Genomic DNA, 24395 nt, shown 5'->3' on the forward strand with positions numbered 1-24395 from the left:
GGGCTTTAATTGTATTTCTACAGGAACAGAATCTCAGCCTGAGCTCTTTACAGCATTTCCTTTGGATACCTAATGATACTGCAGTCATGTACGTCCACCACATTCTCTACAAAGACATTTGTTTCCATGGATACTCTTTTTCATTCATTCAACAACTCTTCTTTGAGCCCCTATAATATGTTAGACACTGTTCTCACTGCTGGGGAATAGGGATGAACAAAAGAAAGACCTAGTTCGTCCTGGCTCAAAGCTAATAAGTGGTAGAAGTGAGATTCTAACTTGAATTTAGGTCTGACTCAAAAAAGCCCATGATCCATCAATGAAACCATAAAATGTTGGATCATTCACAAATGGCAGGAAGTCCCTTAAAATGACTTCTTCATCACATACAATTGTGATAGAATATTAAAATTTTATTAATTTTGCTTTAAAAAATAGCGGATAAACATTTATATCCTAGAATCACTAAATTTGAAAAGAAAACCCTAATTTTAAATATAGAAAGTTAAAAATTGGTATTAGAATAATTTACTCTTAAGTAGTTCATTTTTACTTTATAATTTTATAATAGAAGGTATTTATCTCTTTCTAGGTAACAAATTCTGCTCCAAATTTAGCAGCTAAAATAACAAGCACTTGTTATTTCACACATTTCCCATGGATCAGGAATCCAAGAGCAGCTTAGCAGGGTGATTCTGGCTCAGAGTCTCTCAGGAGGCTGCACTCCAGATGGGCTACAAGGCCAATTTCCCAGATGGTTCACCCACAAGGCTGTGGGCGGGAGGCCTCAGTCACCATTTGGGCCTCTCCCTCCATATGGCTGCTTCAGCATCCTCATGACATGGCAGCTAGCTTCCCCCAGAGCAAGTAATCCAGGAGAGAACAAGGCAGAAGCTATAGTGTATTTTATGACCTAGGCTGAGAAGCCACACAGCATCATTCTGCAGTATCCTAGTGGTTACACACGTTAGCCCTATTCATTCTGGGAGGGGACATGAGGTTATGAATACTAAGATGTGAGGATCAGGGGGGCCATCTTGGAGGCTGGCTACCACTGTGGGAAGTTACATGGTATAAGGAAGAGTCCATGGTATATGGGCTTCAGTCTGGGTTCAAATGCTGGTTTGACCACTTAACTAATTTCTCCAAGATTAAGAGCATTAAACTTGTAAATGTAAAATGAGCATAGCAATTCTACATTCTCAGATTCTTGATAAAGTGAAATAAGATAACATAGGATATCACAAATGTTTAGAATTCAATAAACAGCATCTACTTATTATTATTTTAAATTTAGCTTAAGGCCAGCCTTCATAAATATACCCAACAGAGTAAATAAACCATTTACTATATTAAGCTAATCCTGAATATTATTTTTTAAAAAGAGACCAGAGAATTTTATTGAATTGATGGTACATACAGTATTTGAACCACTTATATCAGTAATTGCTGGGTTCTAATTGCTTAAAAAGCACGTGCACATGCACGCACGCACACACAACTCGTGTCTTCTACTTGAAAGAGGTTAGAAAGTCATGGTTGCTACACTGGTTCTAGCAGGAACATGTACCTGTCATTTTAAGGCATATCACAGGCTGCAGCACTGCCCGTTCACCTCATCAGCAGGTGAGCTGTAAAGAATCCACATCGGGTAGTAACTTCTGTCTCTTCCTCTAACAGATGGAGGTTTACTGTTCAGATTTTCATGCTGAAAGAGCAGCAAGAGAAAAGATTCATGAAGAAAAGGAGCAACTGGCATTGCAGCTGGCAATTTTGCTGAAAGACAACAATGTTTTTGAAGATGGAGACAGGTAAGGTGAAGACTTAGAGCCCATTTCAGCAAGGGCTCTAGGACAGGTGACCTGTCAAAGATGGTTCCTAACTTGAGCTGTAAGACTCGCTCAGAATCCACTTCATTTGATTGTGTTCCTAACATTTAGTTTGACTTACAAGGCTTGGCAGTGTCTTGTGGGAACATGATCAAGTTCTTTGCTCTTACATAAGCTGTAAAAACATGACATTATGAATTTCAAAGTCATATCCTGCCATTGTCATGGATGAAATAGTCCTCACACTTTAAATAATTCTGTAATACGTCTTAAAAGAAAATACTGCTAAAATTACTTCTTTTAAATTTTCATTTTGAAAAAAACTTGAAATACAGAGAAATAGGAATAGAAAAATACAGAGAATATGTACCAATATGTACCCTATCCAGAATTGTCAGTTACTGACATTTATTTGTTTCAAGTATATTTTTATTAAAAGACAAAAAGAAGTTGTAGATGAAGTTGAAGTCTTTTTTGTTCCCCATCCCTCATTTTATTCCTCTCCTCCTTTCCCCATACTGCCTGGAATTTGGTGGGTAGCATCCCCATCTGTCGTATACTTTTACACATCTATGCAATATCTTAAATCAAGATAATATTAATTTCTCTGTACTTAAGTTACAAAATGATCATTATAAGTATTGTTCTGCAGTTTGCTTTACATAACATCGTGCTTTTGAACTCTGAGTGTATATATCTGCAGATTTAATTCATTCTGTTTATTTGCTCTGTAATGTCTTGTTAGAAATAGGCCACTTTTTTTCTAATCCATCTATCCATCGACAGTTTGGTTACTTCCTAACTGATTTTTTTAACCTTAATTATTATTTACTTTTACTACATCATGTCCTAGTGCTAATAATATTTACAACTCAAGTCTTAAGTTCTGGTTTCTGTGCACCTTGGCATTGCAGTTTAGCTCTTTTTTCTCTTACTTCTGTTGAATGTCTGCCTAATGTTGTCATATTTCATAATTTTAGAATATCACATGGTGTTGCTTTTAATCCCAGTAGGCAGTCCTTGATGGAAATGCAGAGCCGTCATGGGGCGAGAATCAGTGACCCTGACCAGCAGGCTTACCTCGTTGAAAGAGGTAAGTCATGCATGTTTCTAGGTTTTCAGGACTCCGAGGAATAACTATCCTACGAAGAAGATGCTTGAAAAAAAATTCCACTACATCCTATATAATGGATTCCAAACCAAGCTACCAAAAATATAACACCATCATCAGTCTTACTTCCACAGTGCCCCGATCTCTATTACCTACTGAATCCAAACTAGACTCATCACACTGGCAGTTAAGGCCTGCCATAGCCAAACTTTTAATCCTTCTCTCATTCTGGTCCTCTACAGAAATTAGCCAACTGAATCATTCCCTGCTCCTTGAACTTGCCTTAAGCTCATATACCTACATATACTTGTTTATGCGGTGACCTTCACGTAAATGTCCTTCCCTCACTCATATCCTTGTCTTCCTCCAGTCTCTCCAGTGAACTCTCACCCTGTATTTAAAACCCATTTCAAATAGCATCTCTTATGAAACCAGGAGTGTGACCTCTTCCTCCTAAATTTCCGAAGTACTTTATTCCCATTTTGGTACTTAGCTGCTATTTATATTATAATTATTTATGTGTTATAAATATGCATTTAAGTCTTTTAAATAAGCTCCTTCACAGCTGATATCTTCACCTACTACCTGGTGTTATGTACATAATAAATGTTACCATTTATTGAGAGTTGACTATGCATGACCATTGGGCTGATCACTTTTCACACATTATTTCACGTGATCCTCACGGAATTTCATCAGGTATATATTATCACAGTCTTTCAGAAGACAAGGTTAAATGACTCAGGATCACAAGCTGGTTGGGGGCAGAACTGGATATGGAACCCAAGCTGACCCTTAACCACTACATGGTACTACATGGAATAGATTGTCATTTAAATATGTACTACACCCAGATTTTAATTTACTGAGTGAAATTGATCATGACACTTCTTAAAAGTATTGTGCTGTGTTTATTACATGGCTTTAATACACTAGTAACAGTGTTCTGCAATTTATAATAAATCACTGTCTTAACAGTACTGAAAGGGAAGTGTTATCCTTGATTGTAAATATGGGGGGCGCGGAAGGTCAAAGGATCAAAGACTGGCATGGCAAGAAGGAAAGTTAATAGCAATGCCAGTAAGAAGGTTCTGGGTTTAGGAAGCCATTCTAAATTTCACATAAAACTGGTTCTTTAATGTTTTTTTTTTAATGCTGGACCAGTCTAAGTCCCTTCCACATACCAACTGATCACTGAAATGGAACTACTTCACAATGTTAGCAGCAGCAAGAAAGTAGTATTGGTATGTATAGTTAACTATTAAATCTTGTGGAAGTTTCTCCAAGTATTCCTTTTACCTCCATCTCCCCCTGTGCTCCCACCAAAGTTCTCTTACAGGAAAAAATAGGCTAAAGTAGATATTAGAAGTAGTAATTCAGGGTACGAGAAAACACAGTAATCATATGGCATATGCAGAGGTAGCAGCATTTGGGTTGACATAAATATTAGCCTCAGGCATTTTTAGCATCAGTGGATAAAGCCACGTTCTTTTCTGAAAGCTGCATTTACTCACTTGAGCACTGCCATGCGTTTTCTCTAATCTGATTTTAAATATCCTAGGAACACCAGTATACCTCGTATCTAGAAGTACCTACACAATTGTCTTAGGTCAAAAAGAGCAATCTCATGCACCTGGATTTCTTAGGGGAAGATTGTCCTTCATAACTACATAAGGCAAGTGCTTATTTACATTAAAAAGGAAAAGAACTGGTCAAATACTCTTTGACTTTATAATTTAAAAATCATCACAAAGTGCTAATTTATTCATAATTATCCTAAGAATCTCTTTGTCTTATAAAAAACAATATTCCAGAGACCGTCTTAAGATTTTTTTTGGTTTCCTAAAAAAGCTGCCTTAAACAAGAACCCCACCCCCACCCCTGCCAATATATTTCATCAATGATGTTGTCAGCAGCCATCTAAGTGTCCACTCTGGTCTAGGACACTTGGCTGAGCACAAGGGAACAAATGGGCTTGGTCTCCCCCATGAGGGCTTATGGTCCAGTTGGAGAGACAGGATGTGTACATAAAAAGATGAATTCATAACATAAGATTATACTGAAATAATAGAAATAATACTGCTAAAGTTTGGCTACCATCACGCTACAATGGCATGGTTGAGTAGCTGTGACAAATTATATGACCTATAAAGCCTAAAACAGTTATTCTCTGGTTCTTCACAGAAAAAGTATACCAACTCCTGAGCTAGAACAGTGAAACCATTAGAAAGCTCCCTGATTCAGAAATCATGACTTGTGATCCATATTTCTGTTTAAGGGTACTTATAAAGTTTGCTGAAAACAACTATCTGTAATAGTCTCACATGTTATTCAATCAAATAACATGCTCAGAAGCAACAAACCATGACAGTTACCTCCACTGTCATCCTCCAAAAAAAAACCATTTTGGGGGCCGAATGAAAGTCTGGCGACTTAGGTGGAAACTCTAAAATACCAAAATGGTTTGCATTTGTCCAGAAGCGTCAGATCAAGGAGATGCCCAGGAGCCAGAAGTCATTCCAGCATTGATCACAATTTGCACATGTGGGACCCACCTAGAGTCAAGGCTTATTTACTTCAAGCATTCTTGGATTTAGACTTGAACCACAGTCCAGCTCCAAAACTGGGGGAAATGACAGGACTCATTCTTCAATTTCTTCTCCTCACTTACATTGCCTGGATAACCCTTATTCATTCTTAAGCCTCCTTTCAAGTGGCATTGGTCTCATCCAGGGGACCTGTCTGCACAGAGCAGTCTGAGCCAGGTGCCTTTCTCTGTCCTGTAACTAAACCAACTTTGTGCATGACAGCCATGGCACTTCCCTCATGCACTGTGCTGTCATTTTTCTTGTCTGACACCCCCATCGTGTCTGTATCCCTCTCTTCCCTCTCACAGGGTGCTCAAAAGTATCTGCTGAATGAACGTAATTATTGTCTGTGCTTCTGAGAAGGTGCATGCTGTTCTAGGATACTACCTCTCCATGCTCTGGTCATCATTTTCTCCACATACTCTCCTTCTCTTTAGCTTATAGCCTCATCTACCTCTTATCTTCTCTCAAATATTCTAGTTTTTACTAGAACATGTATTGCCCTATATCTATAAGTGAAACCATGTATTTTTACATACCTAGAACCTGGAATAGAGCCTGAATCCTAAAATAACAGGGCAGCAGTACTGTTTTTGGAGACATTCTGCATGTGTGTAGGTTACCTCAGTTAAAGACAAAGATATCCTGGATTCACTTCCCACTAGGTATTGATTACAAAGTTTAAATGATGTTAAAATTAGCTATCTATTATTAAAATTAATCAAAAAAAACTATTTGCAACATGGAAGGAATAGAATAACATTTAATTTAATGTTTACTCCCAGGAGCTGAGGATAGGAACTGGCGGCAACAGCAACAACAGAATATGCCAATTCACTCTTGCCCCAAATGTGGAAAACTCCTGCCCGACATAGATACATTACAGATTCACGTCATGGACTGCATCATTTAAGTGTTGACGTTTCACCTCCCCAAACTGTCGGTAAATGTCAGAGTTTTTTTCCTCCAAGAGTTGTACTTTTGTGTTATTTGTTTTCACTCAAATATTTTGGCTCATTATGTTTGTTTCAGGAGAAAGAAACTCGATACGCTCCCCCTAGGACATTTTTTATGGATTTCCATAAACTCGCACAAAATAGAATCTTTAACATACCGCTCTTCTAGTAGGTTCCTTTCTTATTTAATGTTCAGTTTATGTGAGCACTGAACTGTTCATGCTGCTAATAAGTATGTGACATCATCAGAGAGTAAATGTAATTAGATGGAAGAAGTCTCACTGATAAATTTTAAGAACCTTATAAGAAGGCAGGAGAAATGAAGTGGTCACAGATTTCAAGAAAAACGTCTTTGAAGTATTTTTGAAATGAGATATACTGTTTTTTCCATCTTCTACTTAAAAAATATCTATGTGTGGTTGTGTGTATATGTGTGTGGTATAGTGTTACTGCAGCCACAGTGATTGCACCAAAGTTATGATATGGCTCTTTTCATGTGAGCGTTGTGAGCTTTTACTTGATCATCAGAACAAAGGAAAAAATACTGGCATGAAGTAGATACCTTAGACTCGCTGGATTTGAGATAACTATTCAGAGTACAAAGAAGTTATCTTTGTTCTTTCATTATGCTGTAGGTATATGGGCTTGTACAGTAAAGAGTTTATTAATTTCTAAAAAGTACAATTGTTTCTTCATTTTCTTCCTGGATCAGGCAATATATTCATAATCACAAAAACAGTTATTGCAAAATAAAATTTTGCTTATGAATCTTTCACATTGCATTTTCTGGAATTAGCTACATATAAGCTTCATATAACCTGTATAAGCTTATTACTTGATTCAGATCTGTTTTGTTAATTCTATGACTATGAGCAGATCTCTTTGTCAGAGTTAGAAACTGTTCTTGCTAAGGCGGTGAGAAGATAAGGATGTGCCATATTTTGTAAACCTACAGTTTACCGAAATTAGCTTATACTGGGCCATCTGTAAAAGATGCATCTAGATCCTAAAACATTTAGAAGAAAATTAAAGTATCCCCTCTGTTTGGCTTTGTCATAAGAATCTCTCCTAGACAAACTTGGTTTAATACACACATACATACACATGGAATCAAACATGGAATCAAAATATTTAATTATATCTTCATGCTAAGAGGACACACTGTACAAATTTAACCATAATTTAGATTAAAAGATTCCCCCACTTTACCCCAGGGAGAATGTCTATTAAAGTCATGGGTTAAAGAAGAAGTCTCAAGAGATATTTAAAAATATTTTAAACAAATAAAATGAAAATATACCATCAAAATTTGGGGGATGTAGCAAAAGCAGTGCTTAGCAAGAACTCTATAGCATTGAATGCATATACGGAAAAGAAAGATCTAAAATCAATAATCTAAACTTCCACTTTAAGAAACTAGGAAAAGGATGGTAAATTAAACAAAAATAAACAGAAGAAATAAATAATACAAATTAGAGCAGAAATCAATTAAATTAAAACCAGGAAACCAATAGAGAAAATCAAAAATTGGTTCTTTGAAACGATCAATAAAATTGATAAACTTCTAGTCAGGTTTACTGAGAAAATAGAAGATATAAATTTACTAATATCACTAGCAATAAACAATTAAAATTTGAAAATAAAAAACATATTTACATTAGCACTAAAAAATGAAATACTTAGGTATAAACCTAATAAAATATGTACAAGATCTGATGAAAAAATTCAACTAAATAAATGGAGAGAGATTCCACATTCATGGATAATGAGTTGGGAGGGGATAAGGAGACTCAATATTGTCAAGATGCCAGTTTTTCCCAACCCAATCTATAGATTCAATGCAATCCCAGTCGAAATTTCAATGTGTCATTTTGTGGTAACAGACTGATTCTAAAATTTATATAGACAGGCAAAAGACCCACAATGACCTACAATATTGCAGGAGAACCAAATTGGAGGACACTAACCAACTTCAAGAATTACCATAAAGCTACACTAATCAAGACAGCATGGTATTGGTGAAAGAATAGACAAATATATCAATGGAACATAATAGAGAGCCCAGAAATAGACCCAGATAGTCAACTGGTTTTTGATAAAGGAGAAGAAGGTATTCAATGGAGAAAGGATAGTATTTTTAACAAATGGTGCTGGCATAACTGGACACAGATCTTACACCTTTCACAAAAAGTAATTCAAGCCACAGACTGGGAATAAATCTTTACAAAACAGATATCTAATGAAGAATTAGTATCCAACTATACAAAGAACTCTCAAAACTCAACAGTAAGGAAACTCAATTTAAAAATGGGCAAAATAGGTACCTCACCAAAGGAAATATACATATGGCAAATAAGCATTGGAAAAGATGCTCAACATCATATTTCATCAGGGAATTGTATTAAAGTGAGATACCACAACACACTTATTAAACAGCTAAAATGCAAAACAATAACACCAAATGCTGGTGAGGATGTGGAACAACTCTCATTTATTGTTGGTGGAAATGCAAAATAGTCTTTGGAAGACAGGCAGTTTCTTGAAAAATCAAGAATGCAATCCTTGGCATTTACCCAAATGAACTGAAAACTTATGTCCACACAAAACCTGCACATGAATGTTTATAATAGCTTTATTCATAATTGCTAAAACTTGGAAGCAACAAAGATGCCCCTCAATAGGTAAATGAATAAACAGACTGTGGTACATCCAGACAATGGAATATTATTCAGTGCTAAAAATAAATGGGCTATCAAACCACAAAAAGACATGGAGGTACCTTAAATGCATATTGCTAAGTGAAAGAAGCCAATCTGAAAAGGCTACACACTGTGATTCCAAATAGATGACATTCTGGTAAAGACAAAACTATGGAGACAACAAAAGGATTAGTGGTTGCCAAGAGTTGGGAGGGGAAGGAGGGATGAATAGGTTAGAGCACAGAGGATTTTTAGGGCAGTGAAACTATTCTGCATGATACTGTTATGGTGGATACATTTGTCAGAACCCATTGAATGTATAATTGTAAAGAGTGAACCTTAATGTTACTATGGACGTTAGTTAATAATGTATCAATATTGGCTCATCAATTGTAACAAATGTCCCATACTAATAATGCAAGATGTTAATTATAGGGGAAATTGTATGTGGAACTCTTTTTTCCACTCGATTTTTCTGTAATCCTGTAACTGCTCTAAAAAATAAAGTCTATTATTTTCTAAAAAATGAGAAAAATAACTTTGAAGTATAAGATTATTTAATACGAATACACATAAAACGCACTGTATGTATCATAAAGATTCTTGTGAAGATTGGCTAACACTTCTATTTGACCCATAATTAAAGGGCTAACTTGGAATTGTCTTTAATGAAATATCAAGTTTATTATGCTATCATTAATTCAGTGGAGGAAAGCTGATATAAACAGTTGTAGCGTTTAAGTGTAACAGGAATCAAGTATATAAACCAATATTCAAATATTTTAGTAGAACAAAAGGTACCCAAACTGCTTTGCTACGAAAGGCAAATAAAAAGTAGAGATAATTTAGCAATCTTCTTTGGCATTCTTCGACTTACATAGTTTGTTATTAATTTATTGAAATGATATGTGTACTCTTACTATGAAATTTTGTCATTGCTGAGTAATTTAAGTTATTTTTTTCTAGTTAAGTAATTGCACAGATGTGAAATACAAAAAAATATTGATTCAGGAACTCTGAGTTAGCTGACAGATTTATGTAACAATCTTGTCTTTTAAATAAATGGAGCCATGATCATGGGTAGTTATTTCACATATATAAAATATATATTGTAGTTATTAACCTAGCAAAACCAAGAAGGAATGTGTTGAACAATCTAATGAGTTAATTGAAACCACCAAGGCTAGCATTTTTTTACTGGCTTCCCTTTGGAAAACATCAGTTGAATTAACTAGATAGAAGAACATACTCTACTGTTTAAAGTAAACTCTTGATTGGTTGAAAAGAAATAGACATTTATTTGGGCAGTAAAGACAATACTGTTACAAAAATCAAGAAGCTTGGGTTTTCGTTTTTCTCAGAAGGGCCACTCATCTTAAAGTAGAGGGTTGCCTCTGAGCAAAGATAACATTTTGTTTAGCACAGGGTCTTTGTCCAGTAGTTGGAAAAATTCAAGTTTGGTATAGGACTTTAGAGTTTTGCACCATTGAACATAGAAGGTGTTAAGACAGATGTAAACAGATGTCCATGGTATGTGTGTGCGGGGAAGGGGGAGGAAGCAGTGGAAATCAGCTTTTTGTCTCAGTAGATCTGGTTTTCTGATTTAGAATAGCATTGCTTCCTGCTAGGCCTAAGGGTAGAAGAATAAGTAAATGTACTTATTCTACTTCTACAATCTTCACTTTGGAGAACTCAACTACATCCAGTAAACCTACACTTGAAACTCTGATACGTCCCCATCTTCAATCACTATTCTAAAGATATCTGTTGAAATCTCCACAGCATCCTTTCAGCCTGAACTCATCATCTCTCTCCTGTCCAACACAAGCTCCTCCTTTTAGACTTCTAATCCATTTCTATAATTCTGCCAGCCTCCCAGATATTGCCAACATAGCCATTGTCCTCTCCTTTTCCTGCCAAAGGTAACTTTTCTTTATCGGTTACCAAAGTAAATAGGTTTCCCTTCATAATATATTTCCTGTTTGTCCCTTTTCTTCAGTTCTTCTAGTCTGGGACTGTTGCACACACAGTTCATTTTACCCACTTATTTTAATGTTTCTACTTTGTCTCCTTGTAAAAGTAGAAATTCTCCAGTTTCACGGAGTTGGTATCTCCAGGCACCAGCCCCCGGGGAGAGCAATAACTCAGTTACAGGGTGATATCTCCAGGCACCAGCCCCAGGAGAAGTGCAACATTCCAAGGTGCAGATGATAAAACTCTCCTAGGCCCTGTTAGATCTGAGAGTTTCCCAGATACATTTATCTTTGTACAAAACATTAACAGCTAACTTCTGCTTCTTGTAATCTGCTTATTCAAGGATGTAGTTGGAGGTTTTATAAGCTGCCTACTCTGGAAGCTCGGGGCTGATCTCCTCTAACCCTGCGTGGCAGAGAGTCAGTCGTTGGCTGGCTAATAAAGGCTCATAATTAATCTCAATTGGCTCAGTGGGTCTTAGAATCGTTCGCGCCATAACATCTTCTGTTACCTGCACTCCAGCAAGACTGGCGCTCACCTTAGTATTAGGCATATTTCCCATCTCCCAAATTAGACTGTAAATCCCTAGAGTACGGACCAAGTCTTTGTCTAAAACCTGTTAACACCTGAGGCAATGAAGAGAAAAATGAGTCTTGAGATTAGAAGACATAGTCCCGGAGCGCGTTAGGAACTGAGTTCTGACTGACCTCAGGTAAAAATACCATACAGAAATACTTACATTTCCCGGTGCTGGAGGGCACCAGAACACTACTTTTTACCTACGGAAGCCCAAGGCTTCACGAACCGGAAATTCCCTTGCCCTACCAAGCAGGGCGCCAGGTCACCGTGAACCAATCAGAATGCTCTACGCAAGGATGGTATCGCGCCCTCTCCCCAGGTCTTTTCCGCTAGAGCGCTGACGTAGCCAATCAGCGCGGCCCCAAGCCGGCGTGCGTCTGACGTCAGAGGCGGGGGTGGAGTCCAGTTGGAATTTTGGCGCGTCTGGCTGTAGAAAGTGAAGGGGAACGGAGCCGGGTAAGAAGCGAGGCCTGGGCGTGTGGGTGACCCTTGGGCGGCGGGGGAGAGAGGCTGCCGCGCCCGTCTACGAGAGAGGTTAGAGAGCTCCGAGAGCGACAAGCGCGGAGCCGGCGGACGCTCGGGTAGGTGAGTCGGAAGCCGAGCGGCCTCGGGCGAGCCCCCGGCGGTAGCGGCCGGGGAGGTCTGAGCGCTGAGGAGTTGTGGGGCGCTGCTGAAATTCATCGTGAGGTGCTGATTACTCAGTTTCTTCTTTGTGAAAGTAGCCTTTTAAAACGCTTGTGAAATGCATGACTTTGGTCTTCTTTTATTCTTTCATTTGTTTTTTTAAAAGTTATGATTTACTAATAATTATTGAATACGTGCCACGTACGGGGCCCCAAACACATGCTTATGCCCTATGAAGCTTATAATCCAAACAAGTAACAGTTAAATATATGATAGTGGAATATTTAGTAAAGTCCTGAAAAGGGAGAGAAATGAGAAGGTGTCTCTGGGGCTTCGCCAGATAGATAGGGTGGTCTGGAAAGGCTCAGAAAACCAGAGTTAAGCCGAGGCTAAAAGGTGAGAAAAAGCTAGGGGACAACTTTCCAAAGAACCTGAGGCCTGAGAGCACTCAGTGTTTTCAAGAAGTTGAACGCAGGTGTCTTGGTGGAACATGTTTGGAGGGTGAGTAGAGATAGGTGGAGTGGTCCCTCGGAAAAAATGAGGAAGTAGGAGGAGGCAAGAGATGATCCATTGCCTCATAGGCTTTGTAAATGTTGTTTTAAGGGCAATGGAAAAATCATTAAAGAATTTTTATTAAAGGAATACCATGCTCCTAAAAGATTACTGAGGAAAGAAAAGATTGCTCTTGTGTGGAGAATAGATTACAGACAGTCAAAGAGACCAGTACAAGAAACTAATGCAGTAGTCAGAGCAAAAGATTGATGGCTCGGACTAGGCTTTTGGTGGTAAAGTTGGTGAGAAGTGGAAGATGTGAGCAATATTGTGCAGATAGAACCATAGCACTTGTTGGTTGGCCCTGGATGTGAGGATAAGATGCATGGGTTTGCTTGGGTGGGAAAGGTGGTTGGTTGTAGAAATGAACAAGATGGTTTCTTCCTGCTTAACCCTCAAAGAGCTTATAGTCCAGCAGATTCCCCAGTAGTTAAGGCAGTAATACTCTTCACCATTTGTCTTATCCATGTAATCTAGTATATAGACTCCTCTGTACCTCACCCAAGTTTCTATAACCATAGTTTGAAAACAAGAAAAAAGAGACTGCTCGCATACCAGGAGGAAGATGGTATTGGGGGTGGGGGTGGTCAGATTCCGGATGAATTCTACAGTTAGAGCCCCTAGGATTTGCGGATTCTGGATTTGTTAGATATGCAATATAAGAGTGAGAGAATCAAAGGTGACTTTTCTAATGATGATTTTACACAGCCAAGATACTTACTGCATTACTGCTGTCTCCTGGGCACCTGATCCTCCTTTGAAGTTCTTTCTCACTACTGTTCCCGAGACAACATGGATGGTAAGTCCTGGAAGTTTTCTCAGTTTTTCTTTGTTTTTGGAAAAGCGCCATTTTGTGTGTGGACTTGTTACTTATTCTGCTTGCAGAATAGTGACAATAGCTACCCTACCCTCAAATATCGTCTGACTGGTTCACTTCAGTCACTGGATGCTACTTGTTTTAATCAGGTGGGATTTCTCCTCCTGACAACAGTGATTGTCTTTCATAATAATGATGATTGGCCTGTATACAGTGTGTCGAGCACTGCTCTAAGAACCTTAATTATATTAACTAACTTAATTCTACAGCAACTGATTTTATAGACAAAAGACCAATGTTTAGTAACTTCACAAGTGAAACTGTCAGAGCAGGCATTTGAACCCAACCAGTATGACTTCAGAGTTCACATTTGATAATGAAATCTATTGAAGTAGTTTTAGTCTAGATTTGACTTAAATTCTTATAGTCCTTTCTGGTTTTGTTCATTTTGCAGGGATGTGTGCAAAATATTTATTTAGTAAAGAGATGTTGCTCAAATTAGCTGAGCTTAGCCAGGAAGCCGCACAAAAGTGATTGTGCTGGCCATAAAGAGACAATAACAAATAAAATGCATTATTTTTCTTGTTGTGTAATTGAGCTCATGTCTGAAAATGTATTTTTTAAGAATCCACGTTTATTATACTTGCCTTAAAAAAAAAAAAGACTAAATGTTGAAATTCATCACACTGTGATAATATGTAAAATTATTTACACTTTTGGTATAATGATTGTTTTCCTGTTCGCTACAATCATACCTACAGGGTACTTTTTGTAATACAAAGTATAACTTTTTGCTATAGGATGTTCACTTACCTACAGGGTACTTTTTGTAATACAAAGTATAACTTTTTGCTATAGGATGGTCAATGAAAATAAGTGGTGAATGGGTATGTGTTCTCTAAGAAATCATTGTATCTAATAAAATTTCATTTGGTTTACATGGTTTCACAGTTTGATCCAGTGTAGATGAAATCAAAACATTTCCTGGTTCTAGAGATACACTGTTGGAGAACATTTGCTTACATTCTAGTAAAGAGAACAGAATAATAACAACAAATAAGTAGGGAAATATCCGGTAGTTGGTAAGATGGGAAATACTGGAATGAGTTTGTATGCCAAGAGAAATGCTCCAGAAAATGGAAAAATCGGTGATGTAGGGGAGAGAGAGAAGAAGCGGGAGTGTGCACGCTGGTGATTGTAGGCTGAAGTCCTCGAGGAGCTGAGAGGAGTGGGATCCAGTTCATAAATGGGGAAATTGACCATAAATAGGACCAGACACTTCATCCATTGTCACAGGAGGGAAAGCAGAGACTATATGTTCAGATTTGCTAGTGAAAGATGATGAAATCTAATTGCTTCCTTTTTTCTTTTGTTTTCTTTTTTTCTGTAAAATGTGAAGCAAGATCATCAGCTAAGAGTAAAGAGGAAGGGGAGGCATCAGGGATTTGAGGAGAGACTGTGCAGTGGTGAGAGAAAAGCTAGGCAAATTTATGAAGGAAGTGTGGGGATTTTAAAGCATTGTTGAATGTCTGTTCTTGGCTGGTATATATTTAAAGTTAAACCAGTTAGTATGGTGGTCTTTCCAGGAAAGTTCACCAGTTGGGTTGCAGGCGTGGAAGGAAGTGGTAGTCTATTGGATTTAATCAGGGTTAAGATTTTCCCAAGTTCAGCATTCATAGAATTATGGAAATTATATAAAGACCAAAGTACATAGAAAATACAGTGAATTACATATGAAAAAATTGGCCGTAAGATAAATATGGAAAAGATAACGTATTCTTGGAGTAGGATAAGATACCTTAAACGTGGATGACCACTGCAGTCAGCACTTTATTAGTTTATTATAGACCTTTAAAACTGAATTAGACCTGAGGGATAATTCCTGTATCACTCTGTGTATATTATTATTATTTTTTATTTAATAACAACACATGCCACTATAAAAAAGATTTTGTCAAGGAACATGAGGGCATGAGATAGAAGCAGAAGAGTAAGGAGTTGTTAGACAGAGAGAGAGAGAGAGAGAAAGGGAGGGAGGGGAGGGGAGGAGAGACAGAGAGAGGGAGAGCGAGCACGACAGAGAGAGAGGGAGCCTGATGGCCTCTTCTTTCTTGCTGCACCCTACAGTCTTGGAGTCTTTGTGGACTAAGCAAACTAATCGTTGGCAACCTCTGACTTTAAGCTTGAGACCCTTTCATCAGATTCTGGGCCTTGAGTTTGGCTCTTTTCTGTCTGGTAAGGGAGTGTAGAGCAGTGGGAAGGATATTGGCTGGTTTCCTGATCTAGAGAGTTCCATTCTAACCCAGGCTCCCGCGCTGACCTGTCTTACCACACAATCCTGAACAGGCCGCCATCCTGTCAGGACTTCAGCCCCTGTCTTTCCAGTGAGGAAAGTAGATCAAATATCTGTAACATTTTTTCTTTAAAGGCCTCTGATTTCATAAAGGAATAATGCCAAAATAGGAGGAAAATGAGCAAGGTAAATGAATAAGACAGAAGAAATCCAACTAGCTAATAAACACAGGCTGTTCTTTACCTCACCAGTAATCCTGGAATTGCAATTCAAAACCATGAGCTGCCTTTTTAAATCATCCATCAGATTGGCACAAAATCGGGTGACCTATCAGGTACTGGTGAGGTGGCAGGGAGAAAATGTACTTCCATACAATGCTAGTAAGAGTACGACCACTTTGAGAACAATTTGGCAATATCTAGTGAAGTTGGAAAATTGTGCATACCTGACAATCCAAGTATTTGGTTTTCGATATGTATTCCTAAGAAACTCTTACACATGTGCAAGAAGGTATATACATGATTGCAGCATAGTTTGTAATGTGAAAAAATTGGAAATAGCCCGTATGTCCTTTATTGGAAGGTGGATTAGTAAAATGTGATACAGTCTTATCATGGACTCCTTACTGTACAGCAATTGAAAGAAATAAACTGAAGTGTATGTTTTGATTTGGATCTATCTTACATGCGACGTCGAATGAAACCAGGGTACAGAGTAATACATACGTTATGAAATAATTTATGTAAATGTTTTTTGAACAACTAAATACTTTGTATTGATTATGAATATCTATATGTTTTTGTTAAATGTATGAAAAATGGACTAGAATGATATACCCAAATTATGTTAGTGTTTGCAGTGGGGCTTTGAGGCAGTGGTAAAGAGTTGGGATAAGATTTTTAGCATGGTACGTTTTTTTTAAAAAGTTTGAAATGTTTTTTAAAAATTATTTCATGTAAAGGCCCAAAACTTAACAAAATGTTAGTAATGGCTCATTCTGGGTAATGGGATATGAATGCTTTTAATGTAATTCTTTGTATCTTCCTATATTTTTAAAATATTGCTCAAACTGTTAAAAAATGGAATATATGCCTATAGGACGTAAATGTGTGTTTAGTGTGTTTTTTGATTATTCTCTTGTGGGTTGAATTTCTTGGAAGTTGGAGGAAGTTGTCTCATTGGCAGAAGGGAAAAAGATCTAGTCCAGTGCCTGCCCCAGTGTGGTCACTGAGTCGATGTTGGCCCCTTCTTTCTTAACCTAATGCCTTTGGGAAGGGGGAGGGTAGAGATAAGACCAATAATTATACCAGGCAAAGTGGTGAATCTTCAGTCATTTTAATTGCCTTATTAGTGTTGAATGTCTTAACTACGCTTGTCATTAGCAGTGACATTTTCTCAGGTAGGCTTACTTGCTCTCCTTTATCTTCTTTTTCCCCCAGTGGAGGAAGATGAACTGTCTCTGCTGACGGCACTGCTGGAGGAGAATGAGTCAGCCTTGGATTGTCCTCCAGAAGAGAGCCACCCCTCAACCCAGGATGATGGTCATTCTGACTCATTTGATGAGCTTTTTGATGCTGATGGTGACGGTGAATCGTACACAGAGGAGGCTGTCGATGAAGAAATGGAAAAGACTGAAGACCAAAAGGAAAATTTAGCCACTCTCTTTGGAGATATGGGGGACTTAACAGATGAGGAAGAAGTTCCTACATTGCAGTCAAAGAAAAGCAAAGTCCTCCCTGCTCCGGCTTGCAGTGAAGAGAAAACTAACGAAGAGTTGCAAGGTACCTTCACTACTTGCTTTCTCTCATTTCGTTATGCTAGACTAGATGAAGACCACCAGGCTGACAGTTTTCATCAGGATAGCTGCTATGTCAAGGGTCGAGATATGTGATATTGTGAAAAAAATTGTCTCAGTAGATCATACATTTTTTTAAGGCAAGCATTCTAGCATGCAAAGATCCGTGACAGCCCGCTATAATTGACCCTTCACAGAAAGACTCTCAACACTTTTCATGCTTATTCCAGGAAAATATTACTTTGGACTTTATATATATGTTGAGCCAGAGACAAGACTATAAAGCTACTTTGCATTCTGTTTGTACAAGAGATCGTTCCTGAACAGAAGCCTTGAAGAGTGCCCTTTTTTTAATTCCTGGCATCTTCGTGTGTGTTTGTGTAAATTATAATAAGATTCAGTGGTTGGCATGTTCTTCTAATTCAGGAACAGGCATTTGTTATAATATAAATTCATAACTAGCTTTGGTGTTAGAGGCTTGATTACTAGAAAGATAATGTTTATTTCTCTAAGGAGACCCCTTTGAAGTACAAAAGTGAATCCTGAGTTCTCAGTATGTGATTATATTGTGGGTCTCAAGGTTTTGGGGGGACGGGTGGGCACCAAAAATAAGTCCAGCACTTTTCATCATGTATAATATTTCCTCTGGTCTGGTTCTTAAGGCAATTTTTTTTCCTTAGATGAATTAAAGAAGTTGCAAGAGCAAATGAAGTCCTTACAAGAACAGCTAAAAATGGCAACAATTAAACAGCCTGCAAGTCCAGTCCATCCACAGAAATCAGCTGGTAATCAGACTGCATTTCTAGGAATACTATGTGTTTCTGTTATTAAGAAATTGTAAAATTACTTTTGCATCCAGTACCTGGTAAAACAGCTGTTGAGCCCCTTTCTAAATTTTCTTTACTAATTTCTTTTATTTTTGACCAACTAGATAAGTCTCCACGACCACCTCTTAAGGAGAAGAAAGTTCAGAGATTTCAGGAGTCGACATGCTTTTCTGCAGAGCTTGACATCCCCGCTCTACCAAAAACCAAACGGGTGGCTCGGATGCCAAAGATTTCACCTGCAGGTATGGTACTGGAAGCTCCTGGTTTCTCACTGCCCTGGCTCTGCTCTGTCTGTGTGTGTGTGTGTGCGCGCATGCGTGTGTGTGCGTGCGTGTGTGTGTCAGAGAGAGAGAGAGAGAGAATGAGAATGAATAAATGAATCTACCCATTGAGAGAATAAGTTTCTTGGGAATGAGAACCATATGCTGTACTTTTTCTCAAAAGTGGCTAGAAAATCCTTAGGCAGAGAGTAGGTATTTACTAAATAAATACTTAATGAGTTTACATTTTTTTTTAACCCAGTAGTCCTGCAGTTGACTTGAACTGTAGTAAGTATAACCACTGGGTTGATTTCTCATGATAGCAATCTAGAAATTGAATCTTCATGCTTGTGAGACTGAGGTACAGATTCCCTCATAAAGTGGTCACGTTTTGTTTAAAACCAGGTTATATTAAACGAGAGGATCAATTCTTTAGGAAAGGCTTTTTTGCCAAATCCAGAATGGTCAAATAAAAGTCTATTTCAATACACACGTATTATGGACACAAAATAAAATGAAAAAGATTTATAAGCTCTGTGTATCGATTTTGTTATACTGCCTTATTTTGGCCGAAATGATTATTCTTTGAAAGATGGAAGACAGACTGGTCTGGCGATAATGTAGCTTAGAATACATTTTATTGACTACATGTGTTCAAAAAGGCGCTTTTGAATAGCATTGCCTTGTGGCACAATAGTTACAGCCTCTGAGTGTTTGTATTTATTTGACAACAATTTATATGTTACGTATCTACTTGAGAATAGTGCCCATTCCCTTAGGACTTTGGCATTACTAAGGTGTTTTATTAAGCAGCTTCCAGAGTTCGGCTTTGAGGGAGTGGGGCCTGGGCATGGCCTCTAGAGATTCTTAAGGCCCCAGGTTGCCCTGGCCCCTAGCTTGGGAGCAGTGACCCAAAGCCTCTCTGAGGCCAAACAAAAATCTGGTTTAAGAGAAGGTAATATTTTACTAAGGAAAATACCCAGGCTCTCTGACCTCCTGGAGCATTATCAGACGCTTCTAAATTATGAAAAGTAACCATGTCAGTAGACTAGCCTGGTCTCCCTAACTCTTCCCACCCCACAAAGAAAATGGAACAGATCGAAATGAAATGAAACAAACAAAAGAAAGGGGAGCGAACTTTGGATTTTCTTCAGGTGAAATGTGATTCGTGCACAGATCTTGGATTTTCTTCAGGTGGAATGTGATCTGTGCACAGATATCCACAGAGTATTGACTCCTGAAACAGAGCTTTTGGTCCCTCAGTGCCCTGCACACGGTGAATGCTCTGTACATGTCTCAGAGTGGCACTGCCTAGTACAGCAGCCGCAGGCCGTGTGGGGTCATTAAAATTTAAATTAGGTTAAATTAAATTGACATTCTTTTTCTTAGAAACACAATTTTGAGTGATCGATGGCCACATGTGGCTGGTAGCCACTACATTGGACAGCACCAGTATAATACATTTATATCATTGCAGAAAGTTCTTCTGGACTACACTGCAGAGATTCTGAGGGTAGCATGGAAATGCTCTTGTGGGCTTCCTTCGTTCTCTCAAGAGTTGGTTATTGCATGTGTTGATTAAAAAAGCAACAGTTCCATTAAAAAGTTGTAGTTATCAGTGTGGTTTCCTTTGCACTTAAGTTTTATGTTCATTTTCTAGACCCTAAAAGCTCACCTTCAAGGATGACAGGTGCGCCATTGCAACCACTCCGAACGACTCCTGGGAACAAGTCTACTGGGGTGACTAGAGATCAGGGTGCACGGGCCCCTGGGAGTTCTGGGGAAACAGCTCAGCCGGTCTCCGTGGAAGCCTTCTCCGGCCTGAGGCTCAGGTCAGTACCTGTGGCAGCCCCCACAGTCTGCTCACATGCCCAGAGGCCTCTTACCCCTTCCCAAGGGCTGAGCCTTTTAGAAGTAGGTGTTCGTACAGCAGATCCACATAACACCAGCAGCTCTTGGAACTTGACAAAAGTTGACGGTAAGCATTGGGTGTGACTCAGTACATTTGCATGTAAAATGTTGAAGGAAGACTTTTTCTTGTTTTTGTATGTAAAGATATACATAAAAGGAAATGGACAGGTAGTATATTTAATTAGAAATTGACAAACAGATTATTTTTAAATACAGAAAGTTTATATGCAGTTTAACCAGGATAATAGTATCTTGTAATTGATGTTAAGCAAAATAGCTATGCTCTTTTTCTTCCTAATAACTTTTAAGGCAAATTAATGTTCTTTGCATCTATTACATGGAAAAATTAAGATATTCAATTAAAATAAGAATAAATCTCAGAATCAGTTTGGTGAAAAGACTGGACTTTTCAATTCTCTGTGCTCTGTACCACTATGTTGCACCTCTCAAAGCCCAGGGCAGAGCAGTAATCTTCACTCTGAGACTGGGTTGCTTTTAGTACAGTCTGAGTAGCCAAGTGTACCCCCTCTAAAACCCCTAACACTCGTCAATCTAAACTAAAACTGCCAAGCTTTTGAACTGTATATTATTAAGCAGGGCGAGAATAAGTAGCTGCCACACTACAGTATGGTACTGTGGATACAGTGATACAGTAGAAGTGTGTTAAGACTCAGTACTCTCCAAAATGTAAAAAAAAAAAAAATTCAATATCTTTATTACATTTTAGACAGAGTCTGAGAGATGGAATATAGTAAAAGCTCATTGAGGGGCTTCAGGGTTTTTTCCCAAGATAAAACACGTCCTTCCTGAGATTTCACTGCCTGCCCCAACCAGTTCCTAGGTGAAACTCCCTGTGGATAATAAAAGATATTTAAGATACAAGTAATATACACGTATGAATTGAATGGAGGTAGACCAAGCTGAAACTGCTGAGCCAAAGCTACTGAGTGGCCTACAAATTTAGGAGATGCCAGAATTTTTTGAGTCTCTTTAATTGTTATACCTGAATCTCAGACCATAAAATTACTCTGAAGGATAGTAACCTATTAACTCACAGAAATCAGACAAAGTAAAGGATTTCTCCTAAATATTCTTCATTGTTCAAAGTTAGCTCTAGGGCTTCCTATTCCAGAAGACTTCTGAAAGAGTCAAAAGACATGTTTGTTTTGTCTTATCTTTGAATATGATCAAACGTGGAACAGATATTAACATTCTACTAAAGAAAAACAATCTGCAAATTCACCAGGTTTTGACCAGTCATTAGAAACAAGAATATATTAATTGAAGCTAGATTCAAAGCCTTTATTATATGAAAATCTTTTTTTTAAATCTAATTAGAAATAGTAGAATCTGTGAAATTCTTTCAGAACTGATGAAATTTAAATCTTACGTTAGCGATTTCTACCCATAATACCTCTTCTAATCAACCTGCTACAGTGCCAGATAATCTCTTATTAGAATAATCTCTAATTGCTGGTTTCTTGACACAGACGACCTCGAGTGTCCTCCACAGAAATGAACAAGAAAATGACTGGCCGAAAACTGATCAGATTGTCTCAGCTCAAGGAAAAGATAACAAGTGAGAAGATCGAAGAAATAGACTGGGTGACATTTGGGGTTATAGTGAAGAAAGTCACCCCACAGAGCTGTAACAGTGTAAGCCATTTTATTGATTTCTTAGCTGTTTCATCACAGACTGGCAATGTGGAATCATGTTCCTGATTTGTTAACCCAAAGCCTATCACTATTTTATTTTGAGCTAATTGCTATTAAGTTCTCAAATTGCCACATCATCACTGGCTGGTATCCAAGGGAGCTAAGTGTAAAGAATGCCCTGTTTAAAGACAATCTGGGTACTGTATGTCTCTTGTCATTGTTTTTGGTGACATGTGGCTACCTCTGTGATACTGTAATCCCCTGTGTGGAAGAAGGGAGCAGATGATCAAAGAGGCTGAGCTCACAGACCCTTTGAGAGCCTTACTAGGTGTGAGACATCAGTTGTGGAAGTTCTGGAAAGGCTGACCTGTGCCAGCACAGTATCGTATATTTAACTTGATGGCTGTTGCAAAGGATCTAACAAGTTTTAAAATCACAGTTGACTGAGGCATAACAGGAAAATTATTTTGTGTCCTGGCAAGTCAGAAAACCTGGGTTCTAAGTCTCATTTTCCCTTTAACTAGCTGCGTGGCCTTAAGGTGGCTCTTAATCTTTCTTTAAGGACCTTATTTCTTTATCTGCAAAATGAAAGGACTGGCTTTTGATTATGTGGAACGTCTCTCCCAGCTCTAGAATTTTATGATTAATCACACTCAATACTGATTTGATGCTCTAATTTAGATCTTGACCAGCCCTAGATTTTTTTTTATGAGCGCTAACTCCAGCAGTTGAGTTTTAGATTATGAGTCCTCCTCTAGCCCTGTTTTGTCTAGGTAAATGTGAACAAGTGGTTTTTATTTAAGTTTTTAATTGCATCACAACTGGCTATAATGACATTAAAATAATAGCTACGAAATTTTATCTGAACTCTTCCAAGAAAGGCATTGTACAAATCCATGGAAGAATAATTATAATACTTGAGTTCAGGCAATAGCTCACCATAACCTGTAACCATACCCACTCTGGGGTGCTTCTGTGAAATAGCTTGATTCAAAATTATTGGAGTTATTTTGTTTTTTAAAAAATATCTAAATGTGAAAGTTTTTCATATTATAAGTGGTCAGCACTTTTGAGTTGCATTTCTTCAGATATTTAATAATACTTCTGAAGTTTTACAGTTAAATACTACCAGTTTTTTAATGATGCTTTTGTTTTTCTTCTAAGCTAAGTAAAGATTTAGAAGTATAGAGCTGAAACCTTGTTAATATTAATAATGTATTAATCAGTGATAAAATATTTACTAAGTATATGTTGGTAAGTTATTAAGTGGTAGTGTCACAATTTCCTCTTGACCTTTTAGGATTGTGTGTGTCAGATTAGAAAGGCAATGCTATGCCGTTGACTATTTAGACATGAGAATTAGAGACTCCAGTAACAACTTTGCTACTGGCTTGCCTTTCATCACTTCTAAAGTGAGAAGGGTAATACTAAAGCCTAGAGAGAGGATTAATTTATGATTAACAGACATTCTGATGATTATATATTCAAGGTGGATTATATTATATAGCTCGCCATAACTTGTAACCATCCTGGGATGCTTCTGTGAAATAGCTTGGTTCAATATTATTGGAATTATTTTGTTTTTTAAAAAATATCTAAATGCGGATACTTACATATTTTCCCACAACATAATACTTGAACCATAAATGGAGACAGTACAACTCATTGTACAAAAATTATTAAAATTAAGAATGAATATTTGTTCTAGGGAAAAACATTCAGCATCTGGCGACTGAACGATCTTCATGACCTGACACGGTATGTGTCGTTGTTCTTGTTTGGAGACGTTCACAAAGAACTCTGGAAGACTGAGCAGGGTACGGTCGTAGGGCTGCTCAACGCTAACCCCATGAAGCCGAAGGATGGTTCAGAGGAGGTAAGAATCTGTTTCTGTGATTTCATGGGGGAGGGTCTTTGCAACTTA

The 24395-nt window shown here is 37.9% G+C and overlaps 2 protein-coding genes and 1 long non-coding RNA gene across 8 annotated transcripts in view; 2 read left to right on the plus strand and 1 right to left on the minus strand.

Annotated features, from left to right (window-relative positions):
* OPTN (optineurin) overlaps nucleotides 1–7256 on the plus strand; it is a 35635-nt gene extending 28379 nt beyond the window's left edge. Inside the window, exons 12-15 of one of the 3 annotated variants that reach the window (XM_039877395.1) lie at nucleotides 1681–1811; nucleotides 2840–2922; nucleotides 6314–6471; nucleotides 6561–7256. In XM_039877395.1, the coding sequence (XP_039733329.1) occupies nucleotides 1681–1811; nucleotides 2840–2922; nucleotides 6314–6441 (342 nt within the window). In that variant the 3' untranslated portion in view covers nucleotides 6442–6471; nucleotides 6561–7256. Of the gene's footprint in view, nucleotides 1–1680; nucleotides 1812–2839; nucleotides 2923–6313 lie in introns of all 3 variants that reach the window. The other 2 variants (XM_039877394.1, XM_039877396.1) reach the window with 2 other exon arrangements.
* Nucleotides 1–11997, minus strand: part of LOC120614606 (uncharacterized) — a 59841-nt gene extending 47844 nt beyond the window's left edge. The window contains exons 1-2 of the long non-coding RNA XR_005656011.1: nucleotides 11897–11997; nucleotides 1571–1708 (exon numbers count right to left, since the gene is read on the minus strand). This is a non-coding gene — a long non-coding RNA (uncharacterized LOC120614606). The remainder of the gene's footprint in view (nucleotides 1–1570; nucleotides 1709–11896) is intronic.
* Nucleotides 11998–12118: 121 nt separating this feature from the next.
* MCM10 (minichromosome maintenance 10 replication initiation factor) overlaps nucleotides 12119–24395 on the plus strand; it is a 29535-nt gene continuing 17258 nt past the window's right edge. For 2 of the 4 annotated variants that reach the window (XM_039877400.1, XM_039877403.1), the window contains exons 1-8: nucleotides 12119–12192; nucleotides 13621–13711; nucleotides 17462–17803; nucleotides 18498–18602; nucleotides 18749–18886; nucleotides 20565–20736; nucleotides 22306–22471; nucleotides 24180–24347. In XM_039877400.1, coding sequence (XP_039733334.1) covers nucleotides 13705–13711; nucleotides 17462–17803; nucleotides 18498–18602; nucleotides 18749–18886; nucleotides 20565–20736; nucleotides 22306–22471; nucleotides 24180–24347 — 1098 coding nt within the window. In that variant the 5' untranslated portion in view covers nucleotides 12119–12192; nucleotides 13621–13704. Of the gene's footprint in view, nucleotides 12322–13620; nucleotides 13712–17461; nucleotides 17804–18497; nucleotides 18603–18748; nucleotides 18887–20564; nucleotides 20737–22305; nucleotides 22472–24179; nucleotides 24348–24395 lie in introns of all 4 variants that reach the window. The other 2 variants (XM_039877402.1, XM_039877401.1) reach the window with 2 other exon arrangements.

Source organism: Pteropus medius, unplaced genomic scaffold, assembly GCF_902729225.1.
Source record: "Pteropus medius unplaced genomic scaffold, Ma_sr-lr_union100, whole genome shotgun sequence".
In the NCBI taxonomy this organism is placed as follows: Eukaryota; Metazoa; Chordata; class Mammalia; order Chiroptera; family Pteropodidae; genus Pteropus; species Pteropus medius.